Here is a 14,763-nt window from a genome sequence, read left to right on the forward strand (position 1 = left end):
TCTGGTAAATAAAATATAATTAAAGTATGCATTTGATTAATTAATTACTTTTAATTTTTTCAAAATATATTATTAATTAATACCATGTAAAAAATCTATCTTATGTTATTAATATAATACTTTTTATTCATTAATCATATTTATTTTTTATTTACTCTATTGTATTAGTGATTTAATAGTGGTAATTAAAGTATTGTCAACTCAAACATTGGTTTAATTAACGTATTTTTATAATTAATAAAATCAATGGTTTTAAATTTTGAAAATGAAGATGAAGATGAACTTGTCCACACTAACACCTATTTCGAAGATGAAGATCATGTAGATGCATAAGATGAAGATGAAGATGAAGATCAAATTTTCAATTTGTTGACTAAACCCCCCTCAATTTGGGTATTGGATTTTGTGGGATTTGGAGGTTCATCTACTCGAAGTGACAAGTCAAAATCCATGCACCCAAATAACAGGAGAATTTTCTCCTTCCACTCAATATAATTTTCTCTATTCAAGGGAAAAATAGAGGAATCAAAGTTTGGGATAGACAAAGTTTGAAGAACTGCAAAATAGACAACAGGTTTACTAAACATGTAATGAAGGCAATTTTTTTGAATATTTACCCATGTAAATAATTCAAAGAAATAAATCAGTGTGTCATTATAATCTTTCTTGTGGGCTTAGATTATAACACATGTAATTTATGTCTCTTTATCATGGGACCCAGAAAATTTGTTTGTAAAGGAATATTCTAGGCCTATGGGCAACTAGAATTTTTTTTTAAATATTTCTTTTCCATCCTGATTAATCACTTAAATATAACATTTACCCTATGGGGTTAAATTATTATATCTCCACGATTAAACATAATTTTTATGTCATTAACTTAATGTGATTAAACCTAATGTCACTAGACATTTTCATAATTAAGAATATTGTGGCAATTACTCAATTATTCAAATGTATACAAAAAATATGACATAAAAATAATTGACTAAAATTGATGCCAATTATTAATTCTTTATAATATGCATAAAAATGAAGTATGCATAAAACCTAAATAAAAATTTTCGCAATTGAAAAATCAACAAAATATGAACAATATACAACTATATGTGCATGCACAATTATTTAATTCATTTGAATTGAAATTACATTAAAAACAGATCTGTAATTTAAATATGTATTAAATGTGTATCCAACGTTAACACATGATGGCCAGTGGGCCTATGGTTACCGATGCCAGAAATGTGTCTAGCGTGCGTGTTCGCATCCTACTGGCACAAAAAAAAAATTGATTTTGAGAACTGAGTCGGCTCGGTCTTCTCTCGGGAGACTCAAACAGCGAATTGAAACGGGCAAGCCGACTCAACCTCCCCGAGTCGACCCTAACCGCCTGATTCGACCCTTAATGTTCGAGTTGCTTCTACCTGTCTCACTCATCTCAACCGATTCGAGCCGTCTCAACCAGTCCGATCTTTCTCAACCGGTCTGAGTCGACTCAACCCATCCGAGTTGACTCGTTATTTAAATGAAACATAACCATAAGTTTCATTTTTTTTATTTTTGTGCACTGGAGGTCGTCTTCAACCTCTTGCCACACATAGAAGGGGTGCTCGATGGCTCCCACTGTCGCCCCCCCCCCCCCCCCCCCCCCCCGCTGGTCGTCGGCCTCCCTTTGGATGTCAGCCATCGTAGTTGGTGTCACTGGAACACCCCGCACCGCCCAGCGGCACTCTTTTGTTGTAGAAGTCCGAGAGCGTGACAGATGAAGGGAATCACCCATTGTCACTCGTAGTCAGCCTTTGTCACAGCCTCAACGCTGGATTACGACGACTATGCTAGCTGACGCACAACGCCAACACGAGACTCCAATCGACTTCACAATGCTAGCACTTGTAAACACCAATGAACGTATGCACAGAGCGTCGTTCTCCACGGAAATAATGTCATATCAGAGAGGAAAGCTCTGATACCAAATGTAAGATTCTTCATATATCATGAACTTCTACATAACATAAATGAAATTCATGAACTCAAGATCGTACCTCTTGTCATGGCGTTAATTTTTGGTAAACAGAGAACAAAGTTGTCTCATCTATCGCAGAGGTTCATCGATGGCAATGTCCAAGCATGCCTCTACTAGACCAGACCTTTTCTTAAAACTCCTCCTTTCCATTAAAGAAGACCACCAAGCGACGGGTCATTTATGTGAGAGGTTGTAACTGTTACCAGTTATAACCGGCGACACCTTTAAGGGAAACCACTAAGCGACGGGTCATTTAGGTGATGGTTAGAGAAGTAACACTGAATACATTAATCTGTATTAGGACAAGTGAAGGACTGAGATTAGTAAAGGGCTTACTTGGGAGAAGATCATTTGAGTTACTGTAAAGTTGAAACTTAAGAAGAAGAACAGAAGGAAAGGAATCCATAAGCAATACAGACAACACTGAAGAAGTTGAGATGGACATGGCTAATTGGGATTTGAGAAGCATGATGGATGTGAGTTAGATTCTTTGTTAATGAGTCAAAGTAGATGAACTGATCCTGAATTACTTATGGAGCAGAGAAAAGTAGAGTTGCCTATAGATGGCAGAGTTGAATGCTGTTCAGTTTAAAGGCAAAGTTTCCCTTTGAAGACTCACATAATCCAGAGATTGATTTCTCACTTCGAAACTAAGAGTGAAGTAGAAATTCTTAGGAATAACAACTACAAAAAAGGGTTACTATTTCAAATCTTGGTGGAATCCATACTAATAGGTATTTTTGTGACCTTTGAACAAGGAACATAAAAAAACTAGAGAAAAGAGGTGAGACTAATCACGAAAAACCTTGAATTTTATGTGAAGGATATTCATGGATTCAAGAGCAAGAGCCTCTGTAAAGTAGACAATTAGTAAAAAATAAAAAGTTACAAATTCAAAGTAGAAAGGAAAGTCCAATTGATCTAACCTTCAGGTACAAGACCTCCCAAAGGATGTAGGATCCATTGCAAAGTTATTCTCTGACAAGTTTCTAAATTCCAATGTACAACAATGGTAATTGGACCATAACAAAAGAAATCGACATGAGTGGAAGAGATAATAGAACTGCTCTACCAGAAGCTTGGATGCAATTTTGCAAAGAAGATTTCTTGTGATGCTTCTTTAATATTTCTTTAATTCCAAATCAGAAAGACCCCCTCACTCGATGTTCCGTCCTTGCTTCCCTTCTATCTTTAGACCTTTCCCCGATTTATCCTATAACATTGTGTCTGAAATGGAGTGATAGCATCAGAAAGATGCAGCAACTAAAGGTCTATTTTGGGCTTTCAGCCTTCAGGTTTTATCTATTTTTTTAAAATATGAGGAAGAGAGTAATTTTACATCTTTGAATACTATCAGGTTGGTCCTATGATTCTAATATAGAAGTCCGGACTTGGCATGTAAGGACAAGATGACCCATCTTTTATGGGCAAGTGTCGTCCAACTCGATCCTAATTCAATCATAGTCCTGGTCCAACTTTGTTTAATCCCTATCAAAAACTTTGAATCATAAGTTAGCTACCAATTCCGAGTTAGAAAACTATTACATAAATTAAAAAATATTATTTTCTATTTGTATTGATTTTATAAAAAAATGATCCAACGAGGTGATTAAGTCAAACATTATTTTAATTTTTAGTTATTGTAATATTAAAAATTAAAAATTTCATGGAAGGAGATGCTTCTCTCTTAAAGTTTTGTTGAATTTTTAGATAAGAGAAATAGATCGTTGACTTGCTCATAACTTAGTACAACTCCTGTTTATAATAAAGGAAACAAGTAGAATCAAATTACAAATAAACTAAAAGATAATTTCTAGAACAATTAAATAAATGAACATAAATAGAAGATTATCATAACAAAAACACCTTTGAACAAGACTCTTCCTCTCATACTCCACTATATTATTTTTGGCTCTATGAGGCTTCTTGTTGTGAGAGTCATGCAACACTCTTTCATACATGTTCTTCAACACTCCACCTCAAGCTAGAGCACAATGAAAAAAATCATTAGTCTTCAATACAAAAAATCTTCATATTTTACTCCACTTGACAAGGTATTTTGTTCATGCAAAATTTGATTACCACAACGCATGAAACTCTTTATTTTATATTCTACTTCTTCTCTCAAATGATGGCAACACAAATACTTCAATTCCATAAGGAGGCACAACCACTACAACACTCAACTTTCAAATAGAATTCTGACATGTAAACAAAATAAATTGAAAAGAGGCGAAACCATTGCAACACTCACAAATTCTTTTGCATATAAAAAATAAGAAGAAGACGTACATCAAATCAATAGAGTAACGAAAAATGACCAGGCTTGATTCAACTTGCAGAATCCTTCATACATCTCCTTTTATTCTCCCCCTCAAGTTGGATGGTATCAACATCGTCCCAATTTAAAATAAAAAATAACTATAATAATTATCTCTTCCATCAACGTAGCCAGAAGATAAGTACTTAGCCAAACACAAACTCCCAAAAATAAAACTATAAGTGATAAAAAAAAGAGTTGAAACCAACCTCATAAGATGTCCAGCAAAATAGTGATAATAATCATCAAAAAGGGGAAATGTCTATCACACAAAGACAACGATAAACACGTACTCATAAAAAAGTCTCAATGGACCAGAAACCTCATGTAGGTGGGCAGAGGCCTTCCCATGCCCATCTAGATGACAAAAGATGTGCTTCCCCTTATGAAGCAAATTGTCAAGGATAGCTCTCTCACCACTATGTCAACATGACCCAAGCAATGGGCCTAAGCAATCCGTCAAGTTATGAATCATTTTAAAAATCTCAGAATTCTTTCAAAAAATATTTTATTTTTCCTTCATTACAAACAATAATTATAAAAACACTTGTAATTAGTATTAAAAATTTAACATAAACCATTATAACCTCATCAAAAACATAATTTCTTCATAGGGTTATTTGTAAGCACATAATGTTACAAACCCATGTAGGAATAGGTCATCTTGATCATGAAGGTAGGGTAGGTCAAGTGAGTTTGCCTCCATGCTGGCCAGTAAGACAAGAAGAGTTTTACCCATGTGAGGGCTCTAGAGGAGCAAAACTGTAATAGGAATCTACATTAAGCAAGCAATTCCAAGTAGGAGTCTAGCATAGATACAATCAATGCTCATGAAATCGTGTCTGCGCATAGATCTCTATTTTGGCTTTGGAGATTTTTATTTTTTAAAATTTTCTAGTTCAAGTTGCCTCTATTGCTTTATCTAATTTTTTTTATTTGCATCTATAATCTTTCTTTTCTAATTTGATTCTCAATCCAATTTTAATTATTTTTAGTCTTTATTTTGACATAGACAAGGACTAGTAATAGGGATTTTAACTGTTACATATGAGTAATTTGGAATTTGCAAGACGTTAAAAGACACCCACATGTGTAGGAGTGAAATGACTAATAAATAAGGATAACTTCTATAGAGATAACATAAAATTGTAATTATGTAAGTTAGTGTATGTCTTCCTATGTCTTTTTCCTATTGAAGCATATAGTCCTAAAGACATTGTGGTCATCGTAAACACCTTCCGATAGCAATAAAGCAAAGAGTAGAGCATTCCCATGGTGGGTGTATTGGTTTTCAAGGAAAAATCATTAAAAAATTTAAAATATTCGATAAAAAAGGCATGGTTATTATATACATATAATATATGATATAAAGTGAAATGTTTTTGAACTAGCTGATAAGACAGAAAATGAGTATAAACGAGACCCCGTTGATTAAATATTTATTAAATTGCCTTGCCACTGAAATGAAAAACGTGTCCTCGCCCGGATCTTCCACATGATTACTGGAGACAACGTGTCAGGTTTGTTGGAGACGGACTAACGATTAAAAACAGAAATGAAGAAAGAGCTGAGTTGCAAGAGAAGACAGAGGCGACAAATATGGAGCAGAAAGAAGAGAGGAAGCCGACGACGATCTCAGACATGAAGCCGATGACGGAAGGAGCCTACGGCGGCGGACTGTACGGTAAGGAGGAGGGAGAAGATGAACAGCCTCGAAAGCCGCCGGCGAGCGAGACCCAAAGCGCCGACGGGGAGGGCCGTCCGACGAACGTCGAGCCCAAGCACAGGCCCCCTCCCTCCACCGGTGATAGAGATGTTGATATCACCGGCCAGGCTTATATTCAATAGTCCTTCCAAGATTTTTCTGAAACTATGAAGAATTTGTTTGTGCTTTCCACTCTTTTTTTATTTTTTTGCTCATCCGTTTTTAGGTGTTACAGTTTTGTGTGAATCAAACATGGTGTGCTTCCTTTTGACATTTTTTTTACTGTGGAAATTACTTTTGTTTTACAAAAGCTAACGAGCAAACGCCTGAACGCCAATGAATAAAATCACGAATTGATTGATCCATAGCAAAACAACATATGGAACAGAAAACGGCAATACAAGAGAAAATATATAGAGAGAAGAAGCCATAAATTCGTCGTGTTCAGTTCTGGAACACAAGGAAACATAGCCCTTCATCGTCCCTGCTTTAAACATTAGAATCGAGATTTCTGATGGGTCTCACAATCCAAAAACCATTACGATCACGATCTGCATTACTGTGCTACTCCATAATGGCAGCAGCCCTAACGACGGAGGTGAAGATCTTATGGCCTCGTGGAAAACTCATCGCACTTGATCTTGGACATATCCTTGCTTCATTTACCACATATGATAGTTACAGTCATACTCCTCATTTTAGGCCTAGGACAAACCCTAAAACCTAAAACCAAATTCATAAATTTTGTGTTAAAGTTCTAAAATAGTTTCAATGACTTCATATTGGTAGAGTTATAAAGAAGTATTCTTGTGAATTTGTAAATTCGTATTTAAATTTATAGTAACAAAATTTTAAAATATTGAAACATGGATGATATATTTTGTAATTAAAAGGTTAAGTGGTATACTTGTAAATATTAGAAGTTTTTATTTTATTTTTCACCCCTTATGTTTATACCCTATTTTATAAATAAGAAATTTAAGGGAGTTCACATCAAGCTCTTTTCTCTCCCTCCTAAACTTCTCTTCTCACACATTGTAAGTATAGAGGGAAATAAAATACAATAAAAAATACTTTCCCTAGGGAAAGTGAGAGGGGTGGGTTAGTGCACAAAGTAATAGAGGGAAATAAAATACAATAAAAAATACTTTCCCTAGGAAAAGTGAGAGGGAATGTAAAGTACTTGTTTGTGTTAGTGTGCGCAATGGAAAGTGCAGTGTAAAGTACTTGTTTGTTTTAGTGTGCGCAATGGAAAGTGCAGTGTAAAGTATTTGTTTGTGCTAGTGTGCACAATGGAAAGTGCAGTGTAAAGTACTTGTTTGTGTTAGTGTGCACAATGGAAAGTGTGGTGTAAAGTGAATATAGATTATTTATTAAATAAAATATTTTGATATATCTGACTATCAAAAAATTAAATTAATATTAGTAAATAAATAACATATATTAAATATAATAATTAAACAAATTCTTACTTTTATATGATTAAAATTGTAATCAAATTTTAATTTTGTAATATCTAAATGTGAAATAATTATACAAATATCGTACTGGCGTACTACACAAATATCGTAATAATAAAAATAACAATAATACAAATATTACTCAATCATCTTTTTAATATAAAAGAAATATAGTTGTCCATACAAAAGTACAACACAAAGAAATATATCTGTTCATACAAAAGTACAACATAATAGTCAATAATTTTGCCACATCTGAATTGCTAAAATATCTCGATAATATGATGCTCTTGCAGATTGTACTGCGGACTCCTTTTGAGTATTTCTTTGAGTATCCACATCATCACTACTATCACTGTCTTCAATATCACTTTCATTGTTATCTTCACAATGTTCTCCACCAGAATCATCACTTGAATAATCTTCTTCATCTTCAAATAAATCCATGTGATCTTCTATGCGTATATAATTATGTAATACACAACAAGCAATCACAATTTTAATCTGGACATCAAAATCAAAAGGAACATCTTTTAATATCTTGAAACGAGCTTTTAAAGCCCCAAATGTACGGTCGTTAGTGTTCCGTAAAGATGAGTGTCTTCGGTTAAATAATTCTCTTTCATCCGTAGGAGAATTATTTCCAAATTCTTGCAAGTGATAACGAGTATCTCAATAGGGAGCCGGAACCCAGGAAGATTTGCATACCCAACATCTACCAAATAATATTTGCCTACAATAAAATATATATCTATTATAATTTAATTAAAAAATATAAATTTAAATAGACTATATAGAGAGAAATGATATTTACCTTCAGGAACATAAAGTTTATCTCGCCTGGTTAATGTTGACTTCAATACACGTGAATCGACTGTTGATCCCTCCCATCCAGCAAGTATATATGTGAATTGCATGTCAAATGTACATGCTGCCATTACGTTTTGTGAGAGAAAACCCTTCCTGTTCCAGAATCTTGCTTGTTGATCAAATGGGATATGTGCTTTAAAATGAGTACCATCGATGACACCAATACAATCCTAATAAAAAATTCATTAATACAAATATATGTTTTTATAGTAACTGAAAATTATTCATCAAACGACTTTATATTTACCTTAAAATATGGATAATAAATATCACCATTCAAGATCTTTGAATGAGTACTTCTTGAAGGTCGCTTGATGTAATCAGATTGTAGTTTAATAATAACATTTAACACCTTGTTAAAATATTTACTAATTGTCCAATTTGATCTTTCAAACATCTCTAAGGTGACACTGTAAGATTATTGTTGACCAACAATTATACAAAAATATGCAAGCTGTTCTTCCACAGATATTGTCCCTGTATCAAATAAAAGTCCTCTACTTTCCAAGATTCCAACCAACTTGAGAAAAATAGTTTAATTCATCCTATACACTTTTCAAAATTTAATAGGCAATCTTTCTAATGCTTTCTTTAAATATCGTGGACCACCCATATGATAAGAACGTTGTACTTGCCTATTACAATCGTTTAAGTATGAATGGACAAGGACAAGTACAACTGTATAAGCTGCAATACAAATACATATTTTCTCCCTATCTAGTAGATTATCCATGGGTACCTGCAATACTAGACATTGAATAATGAAAACATGGTTCAAACACATTCAATAATACACATTCACTATTGACCAAAAATACTCAATAATCAACGTCATTCATACAAAATCAAATGTGTCTCGTAAATATAGGTTAAAACTGTCAACATCTGTAATAGTCTATTGCATTACGTTGAATTTAGCCATCAACCAGTTATACTGATCTTCTTGTTTCATCTTCATAAACATATCCTTCTTAGCTTTGGTGTCGAGTAACTGCATGGCATAATATTTGACTTTTATGGGCAAGTTAGGTAATGCCTCAAGTGCTTCGAACCATGGAGGTTCTACGGGGGGAGTAAAGATGTCTCTAAGGGTTGATGACATATTGTTAATAGCCTCAATGATCCTGTTAGAATTTTCAACTAATGGTTCAGATCTCTTCCTACGCCGAGTAGAAGAAGTTCTATACCCATCATTGCTTGGTGCTTTGCTTTTCGGAGGAGCATCACTTGGAGACTCTGTAATGTTGAGTGCTGGGATCTCCATGATTACATCATCTTCATCAATGTCATCAATCATTGTCCCTTCTACAAAATTCGAAAGGTTATCATCTGACTCCATGCTTGTGTTACTGGCTTTCCCCGCGGCCATAGTGTTTCTAACCACAATAGCCAATTTTTCATAGAGCGGACAACCTTCCCGCCTATACTTGTCGGCTTCTCTATGTGTCTACATGAAAAGTTATCATTTAAAAGACTAAAAAACATGATTAATAAAGCAAAAAACGTAACATTCTATATTACATTTACAAACTTTTATGTAGTCTTGTCACACTGTCTTACTAGCAGTGACTTTCTGGGTTGTTGGATCCCACCCAAAGTTGCTAGTGTTTAGGCATGTACTAACAACCATATACATTCTTTTCCAAGTCCTCGCGCGGTTTTTCAACTATTCTACTGTGTTTTGGTTCGTTGCGTCTATATTGAACATATTGACACAATCGTTGAAAACTTCGTGTTTCCAAATTCCATTGGGTAATTTGTTACCCAAATTGACTTGCTCAATGAGAAAATCAAGCATTTTATAGTCTTTGTCAGACGTCCATGTGTCGTATGACCTCTTTGTAGTACTATCCATACCGTTTTTACCTTTCCTCCTTCCAGCCATCTAAAACTCATAACCATTAGACAATGAATCAAAAAAAGTTCATAACACATTAGTAACAATTTCCATTACCTTGTTATTTTTATTTTCCAATGTCCAAACTCCCCAAGAACTTACAAAGTCCATGTGGGAATGAAGTCACAAACAAACAGTTCATATACAAAGTTCTTCAGGCATTGTTGGTGTTTAATACCCCATGCTTAATAAATTTCTATTTGTCTAAAACCATTTACAGAGCTACTTGACTCTGAGGTTAGAAACATACAATTCCTATACGAAATTAATCTTTTTTTTATGTTGCATATCTATATAAGACATGTGATCAATGTAATAATATATGAAACTATTATTCTCTTTACTATCACTACAAGAAGTTAAGCATCGTTAACATGAAATATATAACATATTAGACATAAGAGCCTCAGATAAAATCATATAGTGTTGTAGACAAATTAAAAATAACAGTGGAGTCCTGAAAAAGAAAAGCAGTAAATTTGAGATGAAGACCACCTAAAAATCTTTACACTGCATTGACCCTGTCAAAAACTTTGTTTCATTTTATTCTATTTCTCTTATTTCATTTTATCTACACTCGCACAAGAGCATAAGATTCCCACTCCTGTTAGTCTAGTTATTTACCAATTGGGTAACTACTTATAGGTCTACTGGGTTGATCTCATACAATCGCACTCTGTAAGTTACAAAGAAGTTTCAGGTTTCTCTTTGATAGTTCCATTATGTTACAAAAGAGAACTTCTCAATAGGAAAGAATAGCCGATCAATAAAGTCTGTGTAATCAGATAATTGATGAATTATATTAAATATAACTGGAGTCAGGCTTTGGCTTTCAGAATTGATAATACAATTGATTCAGCTTCAGATGAATGAATTAAAAACATAAGAAAGGGAGAATATATCAAGTTTCTAAGCCTTTAAGGTATCCACTTTTCATTTTTTTAAACGCAGATAACATCAATGGATTGAGTTACAATCTCTTTGATGTCACTGGATTGAGATATACTAATTGATAAACGGTCAAAAATAATTCTTCATCACCAATGTGCACCAAGAAGTCCACAGTGTGCCTTCAAATAACTTCATAAATACCTTGATTTGAGCCGGAGAGATTGCAAAGAGAGAAGACTGGTTCGACGACGGTCGTCGGTGTTGGGGACGGCGAGAGGGAGAGAATCAAGCATTGGGGAGAGGTCGTAGAGGGGGCGATTGAACTCGTCGACGGTTGCAAGTGAGGAAGGAATCGGAGAGGTTGCAGAGAGAGGGGAGAGATGTCACCGAAGGTCGTCGGAGTTGGGGACGGCGAGAGGAGCGCCTGAGATAAGGTCGCAGGGCGATTGAAATCGTTAAAGACGAGCGAGCGAGGGAGAAATTTTTTTCTTCGAAACCCTCGTTCGACTGACGTTCCTCCCCGACAGCGAAATGTATTTGAGTGATGGTAAGTGAAATCCGAGCTCGACCCCTCAAATTTCACTTACCATCGTTTTAAGCCTAAAACAGGGGAAAACGAAATGCAACTGTATTTCACTTTCCCCCGTCACTTACTGGACGCACTAACGGGTTTTGGCCCACTTTCCCTAGCGTAAGTGAAATACACTTCACTTACGTTGCGCACTAACAGACCTTTAGTCTTCTTCTTTAACAGCTACTCTACCATTTTCTTTTCTTTTTTCTTCCTCTTTTTCTTCTTTCACAAATCTTATAAGCTTTTAGAACGTAACATGGTATCAGAGCCTTAAAACGAAGTTTATAAAGAGGTAGTTATGGTTTCTGAAATAAATTATAACATAGATCTTATTCAGATAAGTTTGATTCATTATTACACTTTGTGTGTTTTAATTTCTTCAAAATATTAGCATTAAACTTCTTACTTGGGTGTCCAAATTAAATATGTATATTCTTATAAAATTATGCATTTTCATATAAAAAGGGGTTGCACATTGACCATAATTTGGGGTTGTTAAAATCCTTGCCAAAAATTCTTTTATGCATATTCGAAACCTCCTCTAGAAGGCTGGATTAAAATTATTGAGTTAATTTTTTAATTGGATTTTAAAATTCATGAAACCCTAAATTGAGGTTTGATGTTAATTATTGAAGTAAAGGTCACTGTTTGAGTTATTTTAATCCTTTTTTTCAAATCAGAATTTTTTGGGATATTCCAAAAATATTTATCATATTCAATTGTTGTCAAGGTTTTCATTTATTCATCCTATATCATAGTTGTTGAGTTTTGACAAGGCTACTTTTTATAAGGCACTTCGTTTGATTTCAGCACTTGATTATTATTTTTGATGTAGTGTTAATTTTTGCATCTTGACCTCTTAAGTTAGTCCTTGATTCTTTTATTCTTTGAGATTTAAAAGTAGTTTTTTTTTTGCTGCTTAAGAATGTCCAAAAGTTCAAATAAGTTATTTTTTTCTCATCATATCCTAATTTCTGCAAACATGTTTTTTTTTTTTTAAATCACTTCTATTCCACTCAAAGTTTTAAGCAATTCATCATTGTCACAGTCTGACAAATGTTTCATGATTACAAGAGACTTTTCTGGACATTTAACTTAGCCATCTATCACTAAAGACGATCCTTCCTATCGTAAGTGATTGAAGGAGGATACTTTGATCATAAGTTGGTTAATAAACAATACGGAAGAATTAGTAGGGAATAAATTTTGTTCACTTGTAAATAGCCAATGATATTTGGGGGAAATGTTCTAAATTGTATTCAACTCCTAAAAATCTTCAAAATATTTATGATATTTTTTAGGAGATGTATGTGACAAAGCAATGTGATAATTTATATAATTATTTTGCTAAATTTATAGGTCTTTTACAACAGCTTAGCATATTCAACAGATATAGCAACTCAAGATAAACAAAGAGAGACCCTTGTTTCAGCCCAATATCTTAATGTTGCAAAATCTCATGTACTTAGCTCTCCTTTTGGTGCTTCTTGTGGTGATATTTGTATAGTAAAGCTCAGAATTCCAGCCAAATAGGCAACATCTCAGCCAAATCAGTTAGAAACCTTTGCCATGTTGTCCAAGGAAGAGGGAGTGAAACTTATGATAGAGGAAAATGAAGAGGAGGTAGATGTATTGGTAGAGGTAGAGAAAGAAAAGGGAGCTTCTCCCCTACCACCTCAAATGCCAGTCAAAATAGAAAGTGTTTTTTTTGTGGCCTCAATAATCATTTTATTGAAAAATGTTAAAATTTATGTGAAAAACCATACTTTTCCAATAAAAATCATGCTTCAACTACTCCTATAGAAACAACTAAGAGGAGATTTCAAACCTCTTTATCACTGAGGTGGACTGATTTCCTACAAATCTGATTTTTCTCTTACAAATGGGTTACATCATATAAGATTATTACATACAAATGGGAGGTTTGGGTTTCGGGGTTAGGGTTTCCGGCAACCCGACCTCGACTCAACCCATTCCCACCCCTAATCCGGGCTAGGGTGAGACATTTAATTCAGGGTTGAAGATTATTACTGTTAAATTCATACTAACAAGAATACTAATTAAAACTGCTGTTTTGCTAGTCATAAGATTTAATTGTCAGTTTAGTCAGATGAGGGATACAACCACTTCGTTATGTAAAGATTATAATTATCATTCTTAAAGCAGGTATCATGTGGAAGCAAAAACGGCTTGAACAGGAAGAGTGTGCGTAGACTGACTCAAATTCTGACTTTTAGTTTCAGATTTCTTTATCTGTTTTTAATGGTTCGAAAGGTTCAGTAATAAAGAGTTAGTGGGAAGCCTGCTGTGCTTGTTTTGTAATCGATGGATCTGTTTCCGCGGGACAACTTTGCTTTTAATATAAATTGTGCTGATCATAAGAAGCTTCCCAGCTGCGAGCTGCAGATATGCAATGAACCTCGAACATGGGGAACAGTCTGTGTCAACGCAGGGGTGGTTGCGAGAGTGGTTGAAAGGAACTTGAGAGAAAAAGTCAGGGACGACGACGAAGTTCAAAATGGGGTTTCAACTTTGAACCAAACAGGACTGGTTACGAGTAATGTGTTAAGGGAAACGAAATAGGAACTTGAGAGAAAATCTTAATCATCTTTTATTTTCTTTTCATTTCGCTTTCGCTTTATTTTCTCTCCACTTTTTTGTGATTGCAAAGACTATTTTATGTACCAACTAAAGTTATTAGTTAACTAATTTTTGACTTTGTCAAAATCAAGTACAAAATTTCATTGGAAGGGAATCAATTAGTTGGTTGAAATTGCCTCCAATAATAAAATGAAAGGCCTATTCATGTCCATATCACATTGACATTGTTTTGTTACAAGTACAATATTTTTCTTCATTTAAATGCAGGTTTGTTCATTAGTAGTTGAATTTCGAGAGGCTGATATGATCATCCACCCACATCCGAACCCAATCCCTGTATTAAAAACCCCATGTGGTCATGGAACCAAAAACCTAACCCAGATTTGTTAAAGTTTTTCTTATGGGTCGATGATATCAAAAAG

The 14,763-nt window shown here is 34.3% G+C and overlaps 2 protein-coding genes across 2 annotated transcripts; one reads left to right on the forward strand and one right to left on the reverse strand.

The window, feature by feature from the left end:
* Window positions 1-5,942: 5,942 nt before the first annotated feature.
* On the forward strand, window positions 5,943-6,191 carry LOC137943755 (uncharacterized). The gene has a single exon (XM_068789193.1). It carries the CDS (start codon window positions 5,943-5,945, stop codon window positions 6,189-6,191), a length of 249 nt encoding a protein of 82 aa, XP_068645294.1.
* A 1,554-nt stretch (window positions 6,192-7,745) lies between these two features.
* On the reverse strand, window positions 7,746-8,446 carry LOC137943756 (uncharacterized). Its single transcript, XM_068789194.1, has 3 exons — window positions 8,323-8,446; window positions 8,174-8,241; window positions 7,746-8,012 (listed from the first exon to the last, which is right to left on the reverse strand). Exons 1-3 carry the CDS (start codon window positions 8,444-8,446, stop codon window positions 7,746-7,748), a joined length of 459 nt encoding a protein of 152 aa, XP_068645295.1.
* Window positions 8,447-14,763: the final 6,317 nt, after the last annotated feature.

Source organism: Aristolochia californica, unplaced genomic scaffold (assembly GCF_029961685.1).
Source record: "Aristolochia californica isolate CCGP_79_NKW_82.1479 unplaced genomic scaffold, dmAriCali1.0.hap1 SCAF_11, whole genome shotgun sequence".
In the NCBI taxonomy this organism is placed as follows: domain Eukaryota; kingdom Viridiplantae; phylum Streptophyta; class Magnoliopsida; order Piperales; family Aristolochiaceae; genus Aristolochia; species Aristolochia californica.

Bases quoted from the DNA above. Each gene is read 5' to 3' on its own strand.
- LOC137943755 (XM_068789193.1), top strand. From the start codon at position 5,943: ATGGAGCAGAAAGAAGAGAGGAAGCCGACGACGATCTCAGACATGAAG.
- LOC137943756 (XM_068789194.1), bottom strand. From the start codon at position 8,446: ATGGCAGCATGTACATTTGACATGCAATTCACATATATACTTGCTGGA. The intron at 8,242-8,322 runs GTAAATATCATT...ATTTTATTGTAG, and splicing joins TAAACTTTATGTTCCTGAAG to GCAAATATTATTTGGTAGAT. The intron at 8,013-8,173 runs GTTATCACTTGC...TTTGATGTCCAG, and splicing joins GGCTCCCTATTGAGATACTC to ATTAAAATTGTGATTGCTTG.